General features: G+C 38.9%; 1 protein-coding gene across 6 annotated transcripts in view; it reads left to right on the top strand.

The window, feature by feature from the left end:
- The window catches only part of KCNK2 (potassium two pore domain channel subfamily K member 2), a 223,208-nt gene extending 217,961 nt beyond the window's left edge, over positions 1 to 5,247 (top strand). For 5 of the 6 annotated variants that reach the window (XM_025878010.2, XM_073900170.1, XM_073900169.1 and 2 more), the window contains exon 7: positions 1,124 to 5,247. In XM_025878010.2, coding sequence (XP_025733795.1) covers positions 1,124 to 1,441 — 318 coding nt within the window. In that variant the 3' untranslated portion in view covers positions 1,442 to 5,247. The remainder of the gene's footprint in view (positions 1 to 1,123) is intronic. The other variant, XM_073900167.1, reaches the window with a different exon arrangement.
- The last annotated feature ends 10,631 nt before the right edge of the window (positions 5,248 to 15,878 follow it).

The raw sequence follows: 15,878 nt of genomic DNA, 5'->3' as shown, positions 1-15,878 counted from the left end.
GTAGTCCTTTATATTTTAAGGATACAGACACACACGTTTCTCCTGCGAGATAGACTGTTATCACCCTTATTTTATAGATAAGGAATCTAAAGCTCAAAAAAGGTAAAACTGCTAGCCAGTGGGCACACAAACTGTGAGTAATAGAGCTGAACCGGAGGCTCTCATCCTACATCCCCTGTTTTTATCAGCTGATATAGACTAGGAGGTAGAATAATGGATACTAATAGGGAGAAATGACTAAAATTGGCTAAGAGAGGGGAAAAGCCATTTGCAAAACCATGGTTAATAGAAGACCATTTTTGTAAAGATATTAATGATAATCAAAATGGAGGTGGCAGAAAGTACTGTTAGTGTAGGGAGAAGACCTGTGTGCCATAAGATGCCTGTTCTACGCCCGAGGAAGTGAGTAACTTCACCGATTCCACAAACATTCATTGAGAAACTAGTCCTTGGACTTACTCTCCAAGTGGGCCTCCAAGTGGGCTTCCCAGTTCTCATTCCTTTGCTTTCGCTGAAAGCAGAAACAAAATATTTTACTGCTTATTCAGTAAACAGAGAATTCCCCACTGACCAATGTGGGGTTGGATACAGAGCTCTTGCACACACCACTTCTGCTCTCTCAAACCTGTGTTTGCATCCCGAGCACACAGCGTGGCTTCCAGAACCAACTAGGTCACCTGGGTTCACATTCCAGGCTTTGACTTAGGCTTGCTGCTCCTACTGTGTCTCAATGCCTTTTCTACAAATACTTCTTGAAATTACAGATGAAAAAATAACTCAGAATGTTTTAAAAAGTTAGAGATTGCCATTTTACAGCTGCAGAAGTTTCCATGGCAGGATCGGTGTACAAAAAAACAAGCACATCTAGTACCTCTAATACAATCCGGGTCAGAGAGTTTTAAGTTCCCAAATTAATTTTTAGAGCCCTGTCTCTAGAAGGTGGAGTGTCGCCCTGCACAACGTGCCTAATTACACCAATTCTCAGACCTCCTGTATCACAAAGGGCTACTACCATCTTCTTGTTTGAAAAAAACACGACAATAAAACAATCCGAAGATAAAGCACACAAAATGCTGACTGTCATGTGGGTGTCTCTCTGTGTTTTCTCTGCGTGATGCTCCAGGTGGGAGAGTTCAGAGCCCATGCCGCTGAGTGGACGGCCAACGTCACGGCCGAGTTCAAGGAGACCAGGAGGCGCCTGAGTGTGGAGATCTACGACAAGTTCCAACGCGCCACCTCCATCAAGCGGAAGTTGTCCGCGGAGCTTGCCGGGAACCACAACCAAGAGCTGACTCCTTGTAGGAGGACCCTGTCCGTCAATCACCTAGCCAGCGAGAGGGATGTCTTGCCTCCCTTACTGAAAACTGAGAGTATCTATTTGAATGGATTGACGCCACACTGTGCAGGCGAGGAAATTGCGGTTATCGAGAACATTAAATAACCCTCTCTTTGAAGAACCTTAGGTGTAGCCATAGGTGAGGACTTCTATATGCTCTTTATGACTGTTGCTGGTAGCATTTTTTAAATTGTGCATGAGCTCCAAAGGGGGAAAAAATAGATAAACCCATCATGGCCATCTACCATCAAGAGATTTTGGAATTCTGAGCCAGCACTATCTTTTTGATGATGCTTGTTGAGCGGTCCACTTTCTTTGACAAGTGGAATAAAACAAGCAATGTCTGATGCCTTTTGTGCCCAGACTGTTTTCCTCCCTCTTTTCGTAATGTGCCATAAGGCCTCAGAATGAATTATAATTGTTTCTGGTAATCACGTAGCTTCGAGGGATCAGTCCTTAACTTTTCAGGGTCTACCTAACTGAGCCTAGATATGGACCATTTATGGATGACCACGTTTCTTTTTGTAAATGGCAAGAGATTCATATGCAGCCTTTTACCTAAGAAATTTTCTGTCAGTGCCTTATCTTCCGAAGAAACAGAACCTCTCTAGCTAATGTGTGGTTTCTCCTTCCCCCCCTCCACCCCTAGGCTCACCTCTGCAGCCCTTTATCCCACAACTCCCGTTTGAATACCATACCTTGCTGGGAACAGTGTGTAAACTGAAGTGATGATGCCCAAAGAAGGAATAGATGCCAAATTAGATGGACATTGAAGCAACTCTCAGAAATTCTAGCGTTAAAGGCACTGCAAAGAAATGAGGTGCACAGATGGCCCCTCTGAGTATTTATTTGACTCAGGTACCAGTGGTACATATACACAGTATAATTATTTCCAGCCCGGTAAAATGGGCTGCTCCAAACAGTCCCTTTTTTTTTTTTCCTGGCAGTATTTGGAAGTTATCATTTATTCATCACTACATATTTTGAAAGGTGGAAGCAAAAGAAGAAAAAATATATATATATGATCTGACAGAAGAAAACAGTTAAACACGGATCTTATTGGAGGTGATTTAAGACAATTGGTGTGAATTACCATTCTGAGGAAAAGAAGATAGCACGATATTAGCATTTGCTAATAAACATTATGCTGCCAGCACGTCTTTGCTTTTTTGATGTGGAAGTCTTACCCGATTTTCTTTCCCTGGGTGACTTTTGCCAGACAGGGGAGGTGATGCTGTAGTCGGAGCTGGGCACAGCCTCGCCTTGTGTGGGTGTCCCTCTGGAGCTGTGACTGAGCATGAGAGCAGAAGTTGAAACTGGGATCACTGTGATATTGCACATGGGGAAAAAAAATGCAGATTGCAAGCATAATTCATCTTTGACATTAGAGAAAAAGCTGTTCTAGCACAATTTAAATCTTGAGAGCTTTTTTTTTTTTTTAGATAGAAAAGGCTGATAACCCTTTTTAGTTGAATTTTATATCCTGTAACTCTTTGGAGGTTTCCAAGATTCAGAAGAAATTCATTAAAGGCACCTAGTAGAGATTGCTACTCTCTTTTATTTTCATACTTAGATCTGCTGTACATTGTATATATAATTTTTCAAATGCAGAAAGAAGATGACTTCCCCAAATACAATTGCAAGACATTTCTTTTATTCGGGGGGTGAGGGTGGTGGAAATATCAGAATAAGTGGCATTCGGATTAGGGTTTTAAAATATAAACCGAGGATCTTAAAAAAACAACATTTAAATAGATGCTTATTTTCCCAAATTTAAATTTAAGCTAGAAATGTAAATATGCAGTTAACTTGTTGAAGGTACTTTTATAAACTTAAAAAATTCTAACCAAAATTTTAGAAAGTCGGGCTCTTTTAGAAAGAAAGCTACACCCATTTCCTCAATAACTGTTCTGACAGTTCCTATGGTGGAATGCACCATGTATAAACTGTGAATTGTATTGACAAATAAAGTTTGTAATTAAAGTCAGCATTTTCTGAGTCTCCTGCTTGCTGCTGAGAATGGAGATGGGATTCTAGCCGAGCAGAACTCCAGGATGTCACCTTTCATGCTGAGTTTTCTGTGGCTCCTTCATTCACAATATTCAAGAAATATTTTTGATGCGGTATTACTACCCTTGTTAAATATGTGCAGAATGTTCTTCTTGGTGACTGTTAATCAAAAGTAAATATCCTGACATTTCCCTTTGGAAATATGATATTTTAAATAGCATGTAAATTCAAGATTGTTTCTACATTATGACATATTAATGTCTTATTTTATCATTGTAAGACCTTATTTTGACACTGAAGTAATCTGAATGCCAAACATCGGCACCTGAATATTTTTTGTAAGGGAAAAAACAATCAAAACATCCTGGCAGTATCAAAGCCCAAAGAAGTCAGTTGCCAGCTAATCTTCTAGACCTCATACCCCAAATATTTGAACAACATACCTTATCAATATCTTGCATAAATGTATTGATTCATTCCTAAGCACCTTGATGCTCAGTAAATGTCCTAAACCTGGTTCCCAACATTATCCTCAAAATTGGGGAAAATCTAAGAAAAACTGTATATCAATTTTATTTACTCAAGCTTTAATGTGTTTACTTACTATGGAGAGAACATTGATACAGATTTTGACATAGTCTCAAATTTTCTAGTGAATTTTTTTCATTGGACCAGTTTTAAAAGTAGTTTTGCCCTGAAGAATATCTGAAAAAAAAAAAAAGTACTAGAACCAGCAAGAATCAGGAACTCTTTGATATGAAATCTTAGATGTGGATTCTAGATAAGAATCCTCTACCTTACGGCTATTACATGTAAAAGTGATTATTTTGGAGTTCTTTCAATTTCTTATACAAATCCATATATTTTGCTACCTAGTTAATGTCATCCACCCTTTTTTCAATAATATTTCACTTTTGTAATACAGGAAGAAGTGAAACTTCTAAAGCCAAGAGAGAACTGAATAATTTGTTTCTTAGCCGTCAATAAAGTGGGAGCAGTGTGTATGGAGGGCTTTGTTTCTTTCTCAGATTCTAAGGAATATGTGACATATAAGAAAGACTAAATTCCACCTCACTTTGTGTAAAAAAATCTGTGGAATTCTTTGATTCTTAAGGCTAGAGTTTCAAGCAGACTAAGGGAAATTTTAGATGGAATACCAAAAAAAAAAAAAATTCATCCATTCTGAAGACTTGAGATACCTATTTATGCCTAAGAACTACAGACCTAGATCAACTTACATTGTTTTCCTTTTTAAAAAAATGTTTGCTGTTCTAGTAAAATCATAACTTATTTGTGGTTTGCATTCCTTATTAAAGTACGGTATAAATTTGCTTTTGTATAAAGTAAAAGATGTCTCTATTTGAATACTCATAATTCCATTAAAATTAATATATGATTTTGCTCCAACATGAGTTTACTTAAATGTCCTTTTATAGGGAAACTTACATATAGCAGGTGCTCCAAAAATTCATGGTGAACAAATAACATAAAAACAGGTGTTTAATTGTAACAGTCTGATGTATACTTGTGTGTAGTTCTCCCAGCTCCACAAACATCTGTCCTCTTCTACTGGGTTAGTAGTAATTGGGGCACAGATAAGTCGTTATTTCTCCAATTTACTTACAAGCTGGTACTAGTTACTCACTGTATAGAAGAAAAATCAAAGCCAATTCTTCAGAGAGACTTTCAGTTTGTCATACACTTACTCCTTATAAGCAAGGGTTTCATTATTATCATTTCCAAATTTTGGTTCACAATAGATACCATCAAAACTTTTCAATTATAATTTAATCTTGAAAATTTGTTTAGAAATTAATTGTAAAATATTTGCCAATACTAGTAAACGGATGCCTCTTATTAGTAGAAAGCTAAATACACATTTATTTCTCCTTGCCAAATGAAATTCAGCTTTCTCATGCTTAAATTTATAAGCAGTCTGGGAAGAAATCCATTATTGGGCACATTTTGAACTGTATCCAATAGAGAACATTCGTCACTTACATGGTATAATTTTGAAATTAACTCACAGAATAAACATTGGTTTTCATGTAGTTGATGCTTGACTTTTGCAGATGGTATTTCTTCTTACACTGTACAATTCATAGGGAGTAGCATATAGATGATTTTTATCATACTTTCTACTTAATTTTAAAACATTTTATACATTTAAATATTATTGACATCAGACTCTATGTTTCATGATTTTTCTTAAGAATTTTTAGATGAGCATTGGTGGCAATGTCTGGTCCAGATTCAAATTTTATCATTGCCCAAGTATCTCAGAGTTGGAAAGATAAAGCCTCAAGATACTGTCAATACATCTAATTAACCCATCCTGTTTCTCAGTCAGGTGCAGAAATCCAAAGTTTACACATGCACTGAGAAAGTTTAATATTGCCAAAGTCTAGCTATATACAAGTAGATTAGCCAAGTGTATAAATCTCTTCAATGATTATGTTGTATGTACAAACAAAATATTACCATGCTCATGGTTTACCAAGTCAACATTTTTCAAGAGCCTTTATTGTGCCAATTACTGGAAATTCTAAGCCAAATAAATGTCTACTCTCTGGGAGATATCAGTCCACGGGTCAGAGAGTGACACGCAGCACAGAGAAGAGGGAAGCTTCTCAGGGCTGAGGAGCTCTGACCAAAAGGCTCTTGCCTTTTTATGGACTTGGGAGGCCGAGGCTAAGGAAGAGGGAAGGGCTAACAGCGGAAAGCTACTGAGTCAGGGTGGAGAAAGGTCTCAACTGAGGGCCCAGTAAGGAGGTCTCCAAATGGAGGTGCCTGCTTCTGAGTCCTTGCCTGATACTCCCTCGGGAAAACCACAGTGGGCTGGTTGTGGGAAGGGCAGCTTCCCCCATGCTGCCTGCCAGGCAAAGGCTTGAAACTACCCATGGTTGGGTCTGAAAGACCACACACAGGATTTTAGCCTGGAGCCAGACTCCTCAGAAGGAATGGTGATGCCCATCTGAGAATTTTGGATTTGACACTGGAAAGACATTCCAAGCTTTAAAATAGGGAGTGATGTGAATCGATGTGTACTTTTAGGATGATCACTCTGGCAATGGTATGGGGTAGATGTTGAGCTAAAAGAGCTGGGATGCACCGCAGGAAGTCAGAGGAATGTGCGGTGGCCCCTGAGGAAGGGATTCATGTCTAAACCATATGAGGGCAACTGGGAGATGCTGATGCGTCCACCACCTTCACCTAAGATGAGGAACATGGAGCTAGGAGAAAGCGGGAGAAGATTCGACGGGGAGACTAACGTTTTGAATTTGAAGTATCCATGGGGTCACCAAAGTGAAAACCCGCAGTGGGCAATTAGAATACTCAAATGCTCTCAGGTCAGGCATCCCAGGTAGAGAAATGAATGTGGGAATCACTAACATGAGAAGTGCTGCATATTAATAGTGAGAAGCTGAAGTTACTTACCATAGTCAATAGCGTTAGGTAAAAGGCCCTTCTAAATGTTAACCCAGTTTGGAATGATACATGTCAGGTGTATTTCATTGCAAGTTAGAAAACCCTCTCATATGAATTACATAAGAAGGTTCTAGAACCTTTCCAACCTAAATGATAATCAAGTATTACTTTCGGGTTGGTACTACAGTAATCACACTACCTTTTCTTTATGGTAAATGGTTTTCATCAGCAAAGCATATATACGTTTGTGCTTTATTTTAGCCATGCCTACACAACTTCATTTGGTTCTGCTAATTTTAACATATGTTCCCAGGATATCCTCTTATCTTGAAAAGGAGAAATAGAACTAAGACATGGATTAAAATAGAAAAATACAAATGACAACGGACATGACAACTGTGGCAGGTACTGCTGGTGCCTGAACAGGATTCCCAGTTGACTGGGCTGGTGGCCCCATGTCCCGATGCTCTGAGGGTTAGATGCTAACAGCTCACAGCTGCCCCCTTTTCTGCAGAGTAACCTTCTGCAGATCAGAAGCCGCCAGTAGGAGGTTACCCAGCGCCAACCCCACCACAATGTGGGCAAAGCCCAGCCAATAAGTGACATGTGGATAGCAAAAGGCAGTCATCCTTCCTTAAGGTGGGATTTAGTCTGTGCTGCAACTTACACTCCAGAGCTCTCTGGGGGACCATGTTGAGGCTAGACTCCAGCTGAGACCACATTCTTGCTTAGCACCTTCCCCCGCCCTCTCCTGCTTCCCTCCCTCCCTTTCTCCGGAGGGCACACTCCTAAACACCACATGCACCTGAATCCCTGTCTTAGACTCTGTTTTCATGACAACTATCAAAGTTACCTATTGGAATAGCAGATCAGATCTAGGGGAAGGAGGAATAAAACACAAAAATTTTAATACAGAGGTGATGACTCGGAGCCACTTAACATGGTTACCAGTTTCTAGGCAGCCCAAGTGAAAAGTAAAACCCTTATTAATGACTTGGTTCTCAATGTCCGCGATGAGAAAGTATATCCATGTCTCACGAAAACATAGCCTTTCTAGGGCTGAGTTCTAAAGTAAAAGTTTTATCCAAGGCTTCGTATAGGTAACAGAGAGAGATGCAGGAGAAAAAGAATACAATATCCCTACAAAAATGTTACTCTGGATTCCATGACTATTCTTGCTATTAGTTCTAGATATAAGATAATGGCAGAGCACCAATTTTAGCTTAACGAAAACATTTCTTCAGCATGGGTCAAAACAATATGACCCATGTGCACATCTTTTGGGTATCTGAAGTAATGTTTTAAATTTCCATAGCAGAAATGTTTTTATAAACTTCAGTTATCTCTAAGACTAACGTGAAAATTGGGTTTTAAAAGGCAAATTTCTGAGTCCCATCACTAGAGAAGCTCCTGAAGTAGGTATAGAGTAAAGCCCAGAAAATGAACCCCTATCTGCCTGTTCTCCAAGATTTACATTTTGAGAAACTAATATAGAACACTAGGTAGAAATGGTTTCTCAAATTTTCATTTATATCAACACAGTTTTCATAAGAATGGGATAGCGGAAATTTTGTGGTGTTATTCTCTGATATTTGACCCAACTATTGGCATGTGTGTGTAAATGGAGTATGGACTGGTCAACTTTATAGACTGAATATGCAGATGATAGGTCTGGAATTTTGGGTGCACACTGAGGTCAGCCAAGCTTGACATGGCTCACAAGGAGGTTGGCCATGAGATGATCCTCTGTAGAGGTTAAGAATAAGAAAGGAGTCTATTCACAATTCATGTAGGAATTTATGGAATCGTCCTGATTGATAGTTTATATTTAAAAACGAACTTTTCCCTAGGGCCGGTTCCACCCTCATATTTGATCACTATTCTGCAGTCCACTAGGAACATTTCTTTTTCAGGTAGAATTCTGAAAACGGTAAGATTTGAAATGGCCACAGAAAACACACCAAAAATACTGTATGTCTTGAAATGACACAGCTGCGGTATAGGCTGGACAGATTTAAAGTTTTTTCCTTGGCTTCCACAGAGGTTGCAAAGTGAAGTGAGCTGGGTAAACCAGTCACAAAAGAGCTGAATTGGGGAAGTTCAGACACATACTGTGATAGAGGGAGCGTGATTAACAGCTAAATACAACACACCCCTTGGGAAAATATAACAATATGGCTTCTAACTAGATCAGTTTCTCAACCTCTGTGTTACTGATATTTGGGACTGGGTAATTCTTTGTTGGGGGGCTGTTCTACAACTTGTGGGATGTTTGGCAGCATTAGTGACCTCTATCCACATTGTGTATGTTGTAGTAAGGAGTTCAGTAATGTCATCCAAGAGGAAATCAAGAAAAGAAACAGGTGAACCCTTAATTAAATATATGCAGTCGAGAAATTCCCACAAACTAGGGAATGCTGTAAGAGAATTGATACAGATGGAGCATTTGTTCAAACCAAAGCAATAAAACCAATGAATGAGAAGAGCTAAGTTGCCTGCAATTTCTCCTGAGTTAACTTGACCTGATTCAGTGCTAAACAGAGACCTTCCATGATTAGCTTTAGATTAAGGAGAATTAAAGTCATTTTTGACACTGTGGTTTAAAATTCTTACATTGGTCATCTGTGGGCAGCCACTGAAACCAAGGTAAGTGGTCAGATACTAAGCAGTTCCATCTGCTATGCCTGCTGCAAGCCTGCATTAGTTAGGTCTGCATTTTGGAGGCTAGTGGCCTAGGGAATAAGACTTTCTCAAAACCCCTTTACCCTGAGAGTCATGTAAATCCTCTTTGAGCTTTTCCCAGCGTGTTCTCTGAGGAAGCCTGCTGCAGTGGTAGTCTCCCTTGTAAAGGCCTTATCTCATCTGAGTCCAAGAAGCAATTTCCTTCAGCAAAATAAGGCTCTTGGCGTTTCAGTGTAGGAATTAAAAACTACATTTCCTATTAATTTGTGAATGCTGTTCCCATGGCAAGGCTGAATTTTAAAGGCTGTTTAATATTTGCAGTTTGATAATTTCTTACAATCAGCTATGGAACATGACCAACATTACAATGAGGTATTCCAATTTTCATGAATTATTTTGGCAATGGCTCTTAGCAGAAAAATATTTCATCAGAACTTGATCATTTTCTGCCATGTAAGCATAGCAGTGCCCCCTGCACACTGCAGGAAATGCACCGAAGATCAAAGACTTGGAGTGCTCTTGACTCTGCACACTACTTAACCAACTGTCTCAGGGCTTTTTCAAAATTTCTTTAAGTTGACTGCTCTGAAATTGTTACTTACCTAAGTGGATCTGCTCTCTTGTTAACGTGGCTGTGAGGAATCTAAGCTCTATGTCAACCTTTCTCGAAAATATTTAGTTAAGCACTACCCATTGGTATTCTTTGGGGAAAAAATGTTTTTGATCAAAAAATTTGCAGTTCCACAACTAGCACCAGCAAGCTAAAGGCTTTAAGAAGTCTTACAGTAAAGAATCTGTATTAGTTAATTACCCCCCAAATTTAGCAACTTGAAACAGACATTTGTTTTCTCAGAGTTTCTAAAGATTGGGAATCTGGGAATGATTAGCTAGGTGGTCTGGCTCAGGGTCTTTCATGAGGTTACAGTCAAGCTGTTGGCCAGAGCTGCAATCATATGAAGGCTTGACTGGGGCAGGGAAATGTATGTCAAAGATGGCTCACTCAAACGCTTATTGGCGGGAGGCCCCAGTTCCTTACCACAGACACCCCTTCATAGCACTTCCAAGTGTCCTCATGACATGGCAGCTGGCTTCCTGCAGACTGAGTGATCTGACAAAGAGAAAGCAAGCAGAAAGCCTCAGTGCTTCTTATAATCTAGCTTGCGAAGTCACACACAGTCACTTCCACTTTTATTCTATTTGCTAGAAGTGAGTCACTAAGTCAAACTAACAAAGGGAGGGCAACTAGGTTCTGCCCTTTGAAAGGAGCATCAAACAACATGTGGACATCCTTTGAAGCATCATGCATGGTTTAAGCCATAATTTTATTTATTTTACCACAGAAGTTTCTCTGACCATAATACTTATTGCTATGGTTCATAATCCTGTAGAATGGAAGATAACTGGGGAAATGCCAGGGTATGCTCTTGATTTTCACTCAAGGAAATGTAGACAATGAAAACATACATATGTATGTATATAAATTGGTTAGTCAACAAAGTATCATCTTTGCTTTCTTCTTTTCAAAGTTGGCAAATATATCTTGGACATTTTTAGAGAGATGTTAGTTAACTAACAGTCCTGAAAAAGGTTTACAAATGTTTAAAAAAATGCTACTCATTGCATGACACTTACAATGCTCATTCTGTGTATAGTCTGTTACAGTTGGAGACACTTTTATTCTAGACAAAAAGATTTCCCCAGCTTCAATATAAAATGATAACCATGGCAGGAAGGATAAAGTGATGATTATGGCCTCTGGGAGCATTCCCTTGGACAGCTGTTGAGAATTTATAAGTATAGGAACCTTGAAGATGGAAGTAGAAGGTACATTTATGCACAGATCTGTTAGACACCAATACTGTCAATTAAACCAACCAAACTTGATTGCATATTTTTTAAAAATCATTTTGGGCTTCAGATAGGAGTTTAAGCTTTTTGACTATGTAAGCTAATAAAATAATTTGGGGATGGATCATTACTTCTCAGGTAATTCATAATCCATTCTGCATACTTTAAAAAAGTGTAAATCTCAAAAAAGAAAAGGAAAACTGGCTATTAGAAGTATGGGTTACATTGGTTCTTCACAAGTGACTTTCATTCTATTGACAAATTTTCATGGAATATAATTATGGTTTTAGTGAAATAGAATCACCATGGCAAAGACAAGAAATCATACCTGTGGGTGCCTGGGTGGCTCAGTTGGTGAAGCGACTGCCTTCCGCTCAGGTCATGATCCTGGAGTCCCGGGATCGAGTCCAACATCGGGCTCCCTGCTCAGTGGGAGGTCTGCTTCCCCCTCTGACCCTCTTCCCTCTCATGCTCTCTATCTCTCATTCTCTCTCACTCAAATAAATAAATAAAATCTTTAAAAAAATCATACCTGTACCTCTCTATGGAAATAAGAGTACAGTAGAGAATATTAAAGAATATTAAGCATAAAAGAAAATATGCATCTTTTCATTACCATTTTTAAAGGGCATCTGGGTGAAAATCTCTGTGTGACTCTTTATAGTTTTGCTTCTGCTGCCAAGAATCATTTCTGTAGGTAAACATATTCTACTCAATCTTGTTGGCCATTTGCAAAAAAAGTAATTGTTTACCACTCAGATCCCAAGAGACTGGATTATCAGAAAAGAAAAAAACTGAACATGACTGGACTGACCCAGAGGCAGGGAAGTTTCTGGAATGGCCCAGGGGGTGATGCTGACCATAAATGAAATATACCAAGGAATCTCCCTTTACCTTTTAAACAAATCTACATATATATATATATATATATATATATAATCTGAGTCTGAAACTAGGTTAGATGTAATCATCTCAAATAAGTTGGTATAACTACAGCATATCCAATTACATCTATTCAGAAGCCGTATTTCTTTCTTTCATCAATTAAAATTAATAAGGGGAGACTTTAATTAGCGCCAGCCCTTTGAGCATGGAGAATATGAACAGCCTGGAATATTAGTGGTTCCAGGAGTCTCATTTGCCCCCAAATGTTCTCCTAAAGGAACTATGTCTGAAACCTCATTAGAAACAAAAGATATTTTCAAAAGAAACATAAATATTACCCCAGTGCTTTTAAATTCTTCTTACTTCTGGGATATTGTCCCAAGGAAATAATTTTAAAGAAAAGAAAGAAAATCTGTAAATACCAAGATGTTTTAGAAGTGTTGATTATGTAACCAAATTCCCCAGTCATCATTAGATCACAAGAACTACCAGGGTCAGATCATTATTAAGAACTTGAAATTCTTGGGGCATCTTTTCCTGACCTTCTGGCTAAATGCTCTTTCCCTAGGTACTTCTAGGAGTCACCCGGAGGTGTCTCCATGTAGCCACAGACCAGTCTCCCAATGGGCATCACTCTTGCTTTGTTCTTCTCACCAGGGACTGCCATTTCCCATAGGTATCACCACCGCTGCCCTCATGAAATCCTCTATCTGCAGTATCTGTGACTTTTCCATTGCTTAAGCCATGCCATTATTGGTGACAACAAGGAGTATATCCCAAAGCAATTTTGCTTTGTGATTTCAGTAGGTTACTGAGAAACTGAAATTTTTTATTATGTTCAGCTAGCCAGCATATAGTATACCATTAGTTTTTGATGTAGTGTTCAATGATTCATTAGTTGTGTGTAACACCCAGTGCTCCTCACCACACGTGCCCTCCTTAATACCATCACCCGGTTACCCCATCCCCCCACGCCCTTCCCCTCTGTAACCCTCAGTTTGTTTCCTGGAGTCCAGAGTCTCTCATGGTTTGTCTCCCTCTCTGATTTCTTCCCGTTCAGTTTTCTCTCCCTTCCCCTGTGGTCCTCCACACTATTCCTTATGTTCCACATATGAGTGAAACCATAAGATAATTGCCTTTCTCTGCTTGACTTACTTCACTTAGCATAATCCCCTCCAGTTCCGTCCATGTTGATGCAAATGGTGGGTATTCATCCTTTCTGGTGGCTGAGTAATATTCCATTGTATATACGAACCACATCTTCTTTATCCATTCATCTGTTGAAAGTCATCTCTGCTCCTTCCACAGTTTGGCTATTGTGGACATTGCTACTATGAACATTGGGGTGCATGTGCCCCTTCTTTTCATTACATCTGTATCTTTGTGGTAAATACCTAGTAGTGCAATGCTGGGTCATAGGGTAGCTCTATTTTTAATGTCTTGAGGAACCTCCATACTGTTTTCCAGTGTAGCTGTACCATCTTGCATTCCCACCAGCAGTGTAAGAGGGATCCCCTTTCTCTACATCCTCACCAACACTTGTTGTTTCCTGTCTTATTAATTTTTGCCATTCTAACTGGTGTGAGGTGGTACCTCATTGTGGTTTTGATTTGTACTTCCCTGATGGCTACTGATGCTGAACATTTTTTTATTGCCTGACTAAAATCATCATACTGTAATTCCCTTCTAGGCCCCTATCCAGGGGTTGCTTCTGTTGGGCACAGAACATCAGTTAGCAGGACTAGATTTATCTACCTAGATCTGTCTAAATTTCAGGTGAGGCTTAAAGTTGAATCTTTGCTACATTTCTATTTTTAAAAAATTAGAAACACAGTGAGTTCTCAGAGATTACAGCAGAAAACGTCAGTGTAATATGATGTGATTATGTTAAATATTAAAGCACCGCAAATATATTGGAAATGCACAGAAGTGTATAGATTCTAATGTAACATATAAAAATCATTATTTAGCAATCATATTTTATACACCCAGATTATACAATAAGCATATATGAAAAAACAAGCCATGTAAAAACATATATTGTATGTTGCACTTTTAATATACTTACAGATATTATATATACATATATATATGAAAAATTATATACTTCCTAAAAATTACTGGGTGGAGCAGAAAGAAATATATATAGTAACCTACTAACACTTTAAAAGTTCATTAAAGAATCCAGTAAGATCCCAAGGGAAAGGGAGAGCAGGCAGAAATTCTGTCAAAGCCTAGAAAGTAATTCAGGTCCAGAGAATGGGGGCTGGCCAGGGTGGGAGACCACACTAGGGGATGGCCCTGGGGCAGCAGGAATCTCGCCTTACAGGGGAAAACAACAGAGCACCAATAATTTGATCATGGAAGGAGAATGCCAAGGGTTCATCAGTCCCCTTTTGATTTTGCTGTGGGCTAACCGAGACTTCAATATTTGTTTCCTCCTAGAGTGTCATAATGAAATGGCCAGGGGCCTTATTCAGAAACTAAAACAAACTTTTAAAATTATATCGATTTTTGTCCTTGCCCTGAACTGATTTCAACTCTCAGAGCTTCTCAGTGCTTTAACTCTTTTCCTCTCTCAATAGCTGTATGTTCATCACAGCTGTACAGCATATTGCAATTATGTAATTATATTTCATAAATGACATTAGAGCAACTACAAAAGTCTAGCTTAGGTCACACTCTCTAATAAATGTCGAAATAAGAGCAAGAGGTAAATCTAACCGTACATTTGATTGAATGGAACAACTCATCTTTGCTCACTGAGTTCTAGAGTTATAAGGCTTTCTTAAATCTTTCTGAAACCTTAGGATAAAACCTAAGGCTGATCCAAAGCTATTGAATGGAAAAGTTGATAAGCTAAAAATAAGCATAGTCATTAAATGTTAGTGACTCCATCTTAAAGTGACAGGAGATGTGCCTATCAGTATGCTCTGGAGTGCCCTTAGGAGCAGAGTATGCATACTCATGTCCCTCAAACCTTGTCTAAAGAACAGAGTCAAGACTGATTGGATTTTCTGTGTGTAAGCCATTGATCACTGGGAATAAAAGATGTTTGTATCTGAGGTATACAAAGATGAAAGGAAAAAGACTGTAGACAATATTGGTCTACTGATTTATGTCCTGTGATGGCCTGAGATAGGAATATCTTCTAATCTTCTCACAGAGAACATATTTTTCTCTACTTGGGGAATTCATAAATAATTTTTCTTACGGTGTTGGTTGAATCATAGTTCTCTGAAGACAGGTACTTTGTTTTTTGTTTTACTTTGTCTATCCATAATGCATAGTGACTTAAGCTGTTTACATATGGAATAGATGTTTGGGGAGGTGGGTGGAGAGAGAGGCAGGCAAGTGAAGGAAGTAGAAGAGGGAAAGAAAAGCTGATCTAGCAAACTCTAAAAATGATGTGGAGGGAAAGGTTGTGACAGGAGTTTTTAATTTTTGTTCTACTTGAGAGGTTTGGAAGGGGTCTACACCAAGGCAGGTTGTCCTCAAATGCCTGTTGGGTTGAATATTTTCTCAGACAGTGCAGTTTACAAATGAGCATCAGATTCCACAGCTTAGATTCCCTGGTAAGCCACAGCCTGGGTATCTGCAGAGTCTTGCCCCTCCTCACCCAGGATTACATTCTGGTCATTCTAATGGTTACTGTTATGAGAGTAATGACTCTTTAATGCCCCAAATG

The sequence above is a fragment of the Callorhinus ursinus genome, unplaced genomic scaffold, assembly GCF_003265705.2.
Source record: "Callorhinus ursinus isolate GAN/ISIS: 27379988/994484 unplaced genomic scaffold, GSC_fseal_2.0 scaffold13, whole genome shotgun sequence".
Classification (NCBI taxonomy): domain Eukaryota; kingdom Metazoa; phylum Chordata; class Mammalia; order Carnivora; family Otariidae; genus Callorhinus; species Callorhinus ursinus.
The sequence above is the reverse complement of the archived record's forward strand: the minus strand, read 5'-3'. Positions and strand labels throughout refer to the sequence as shown.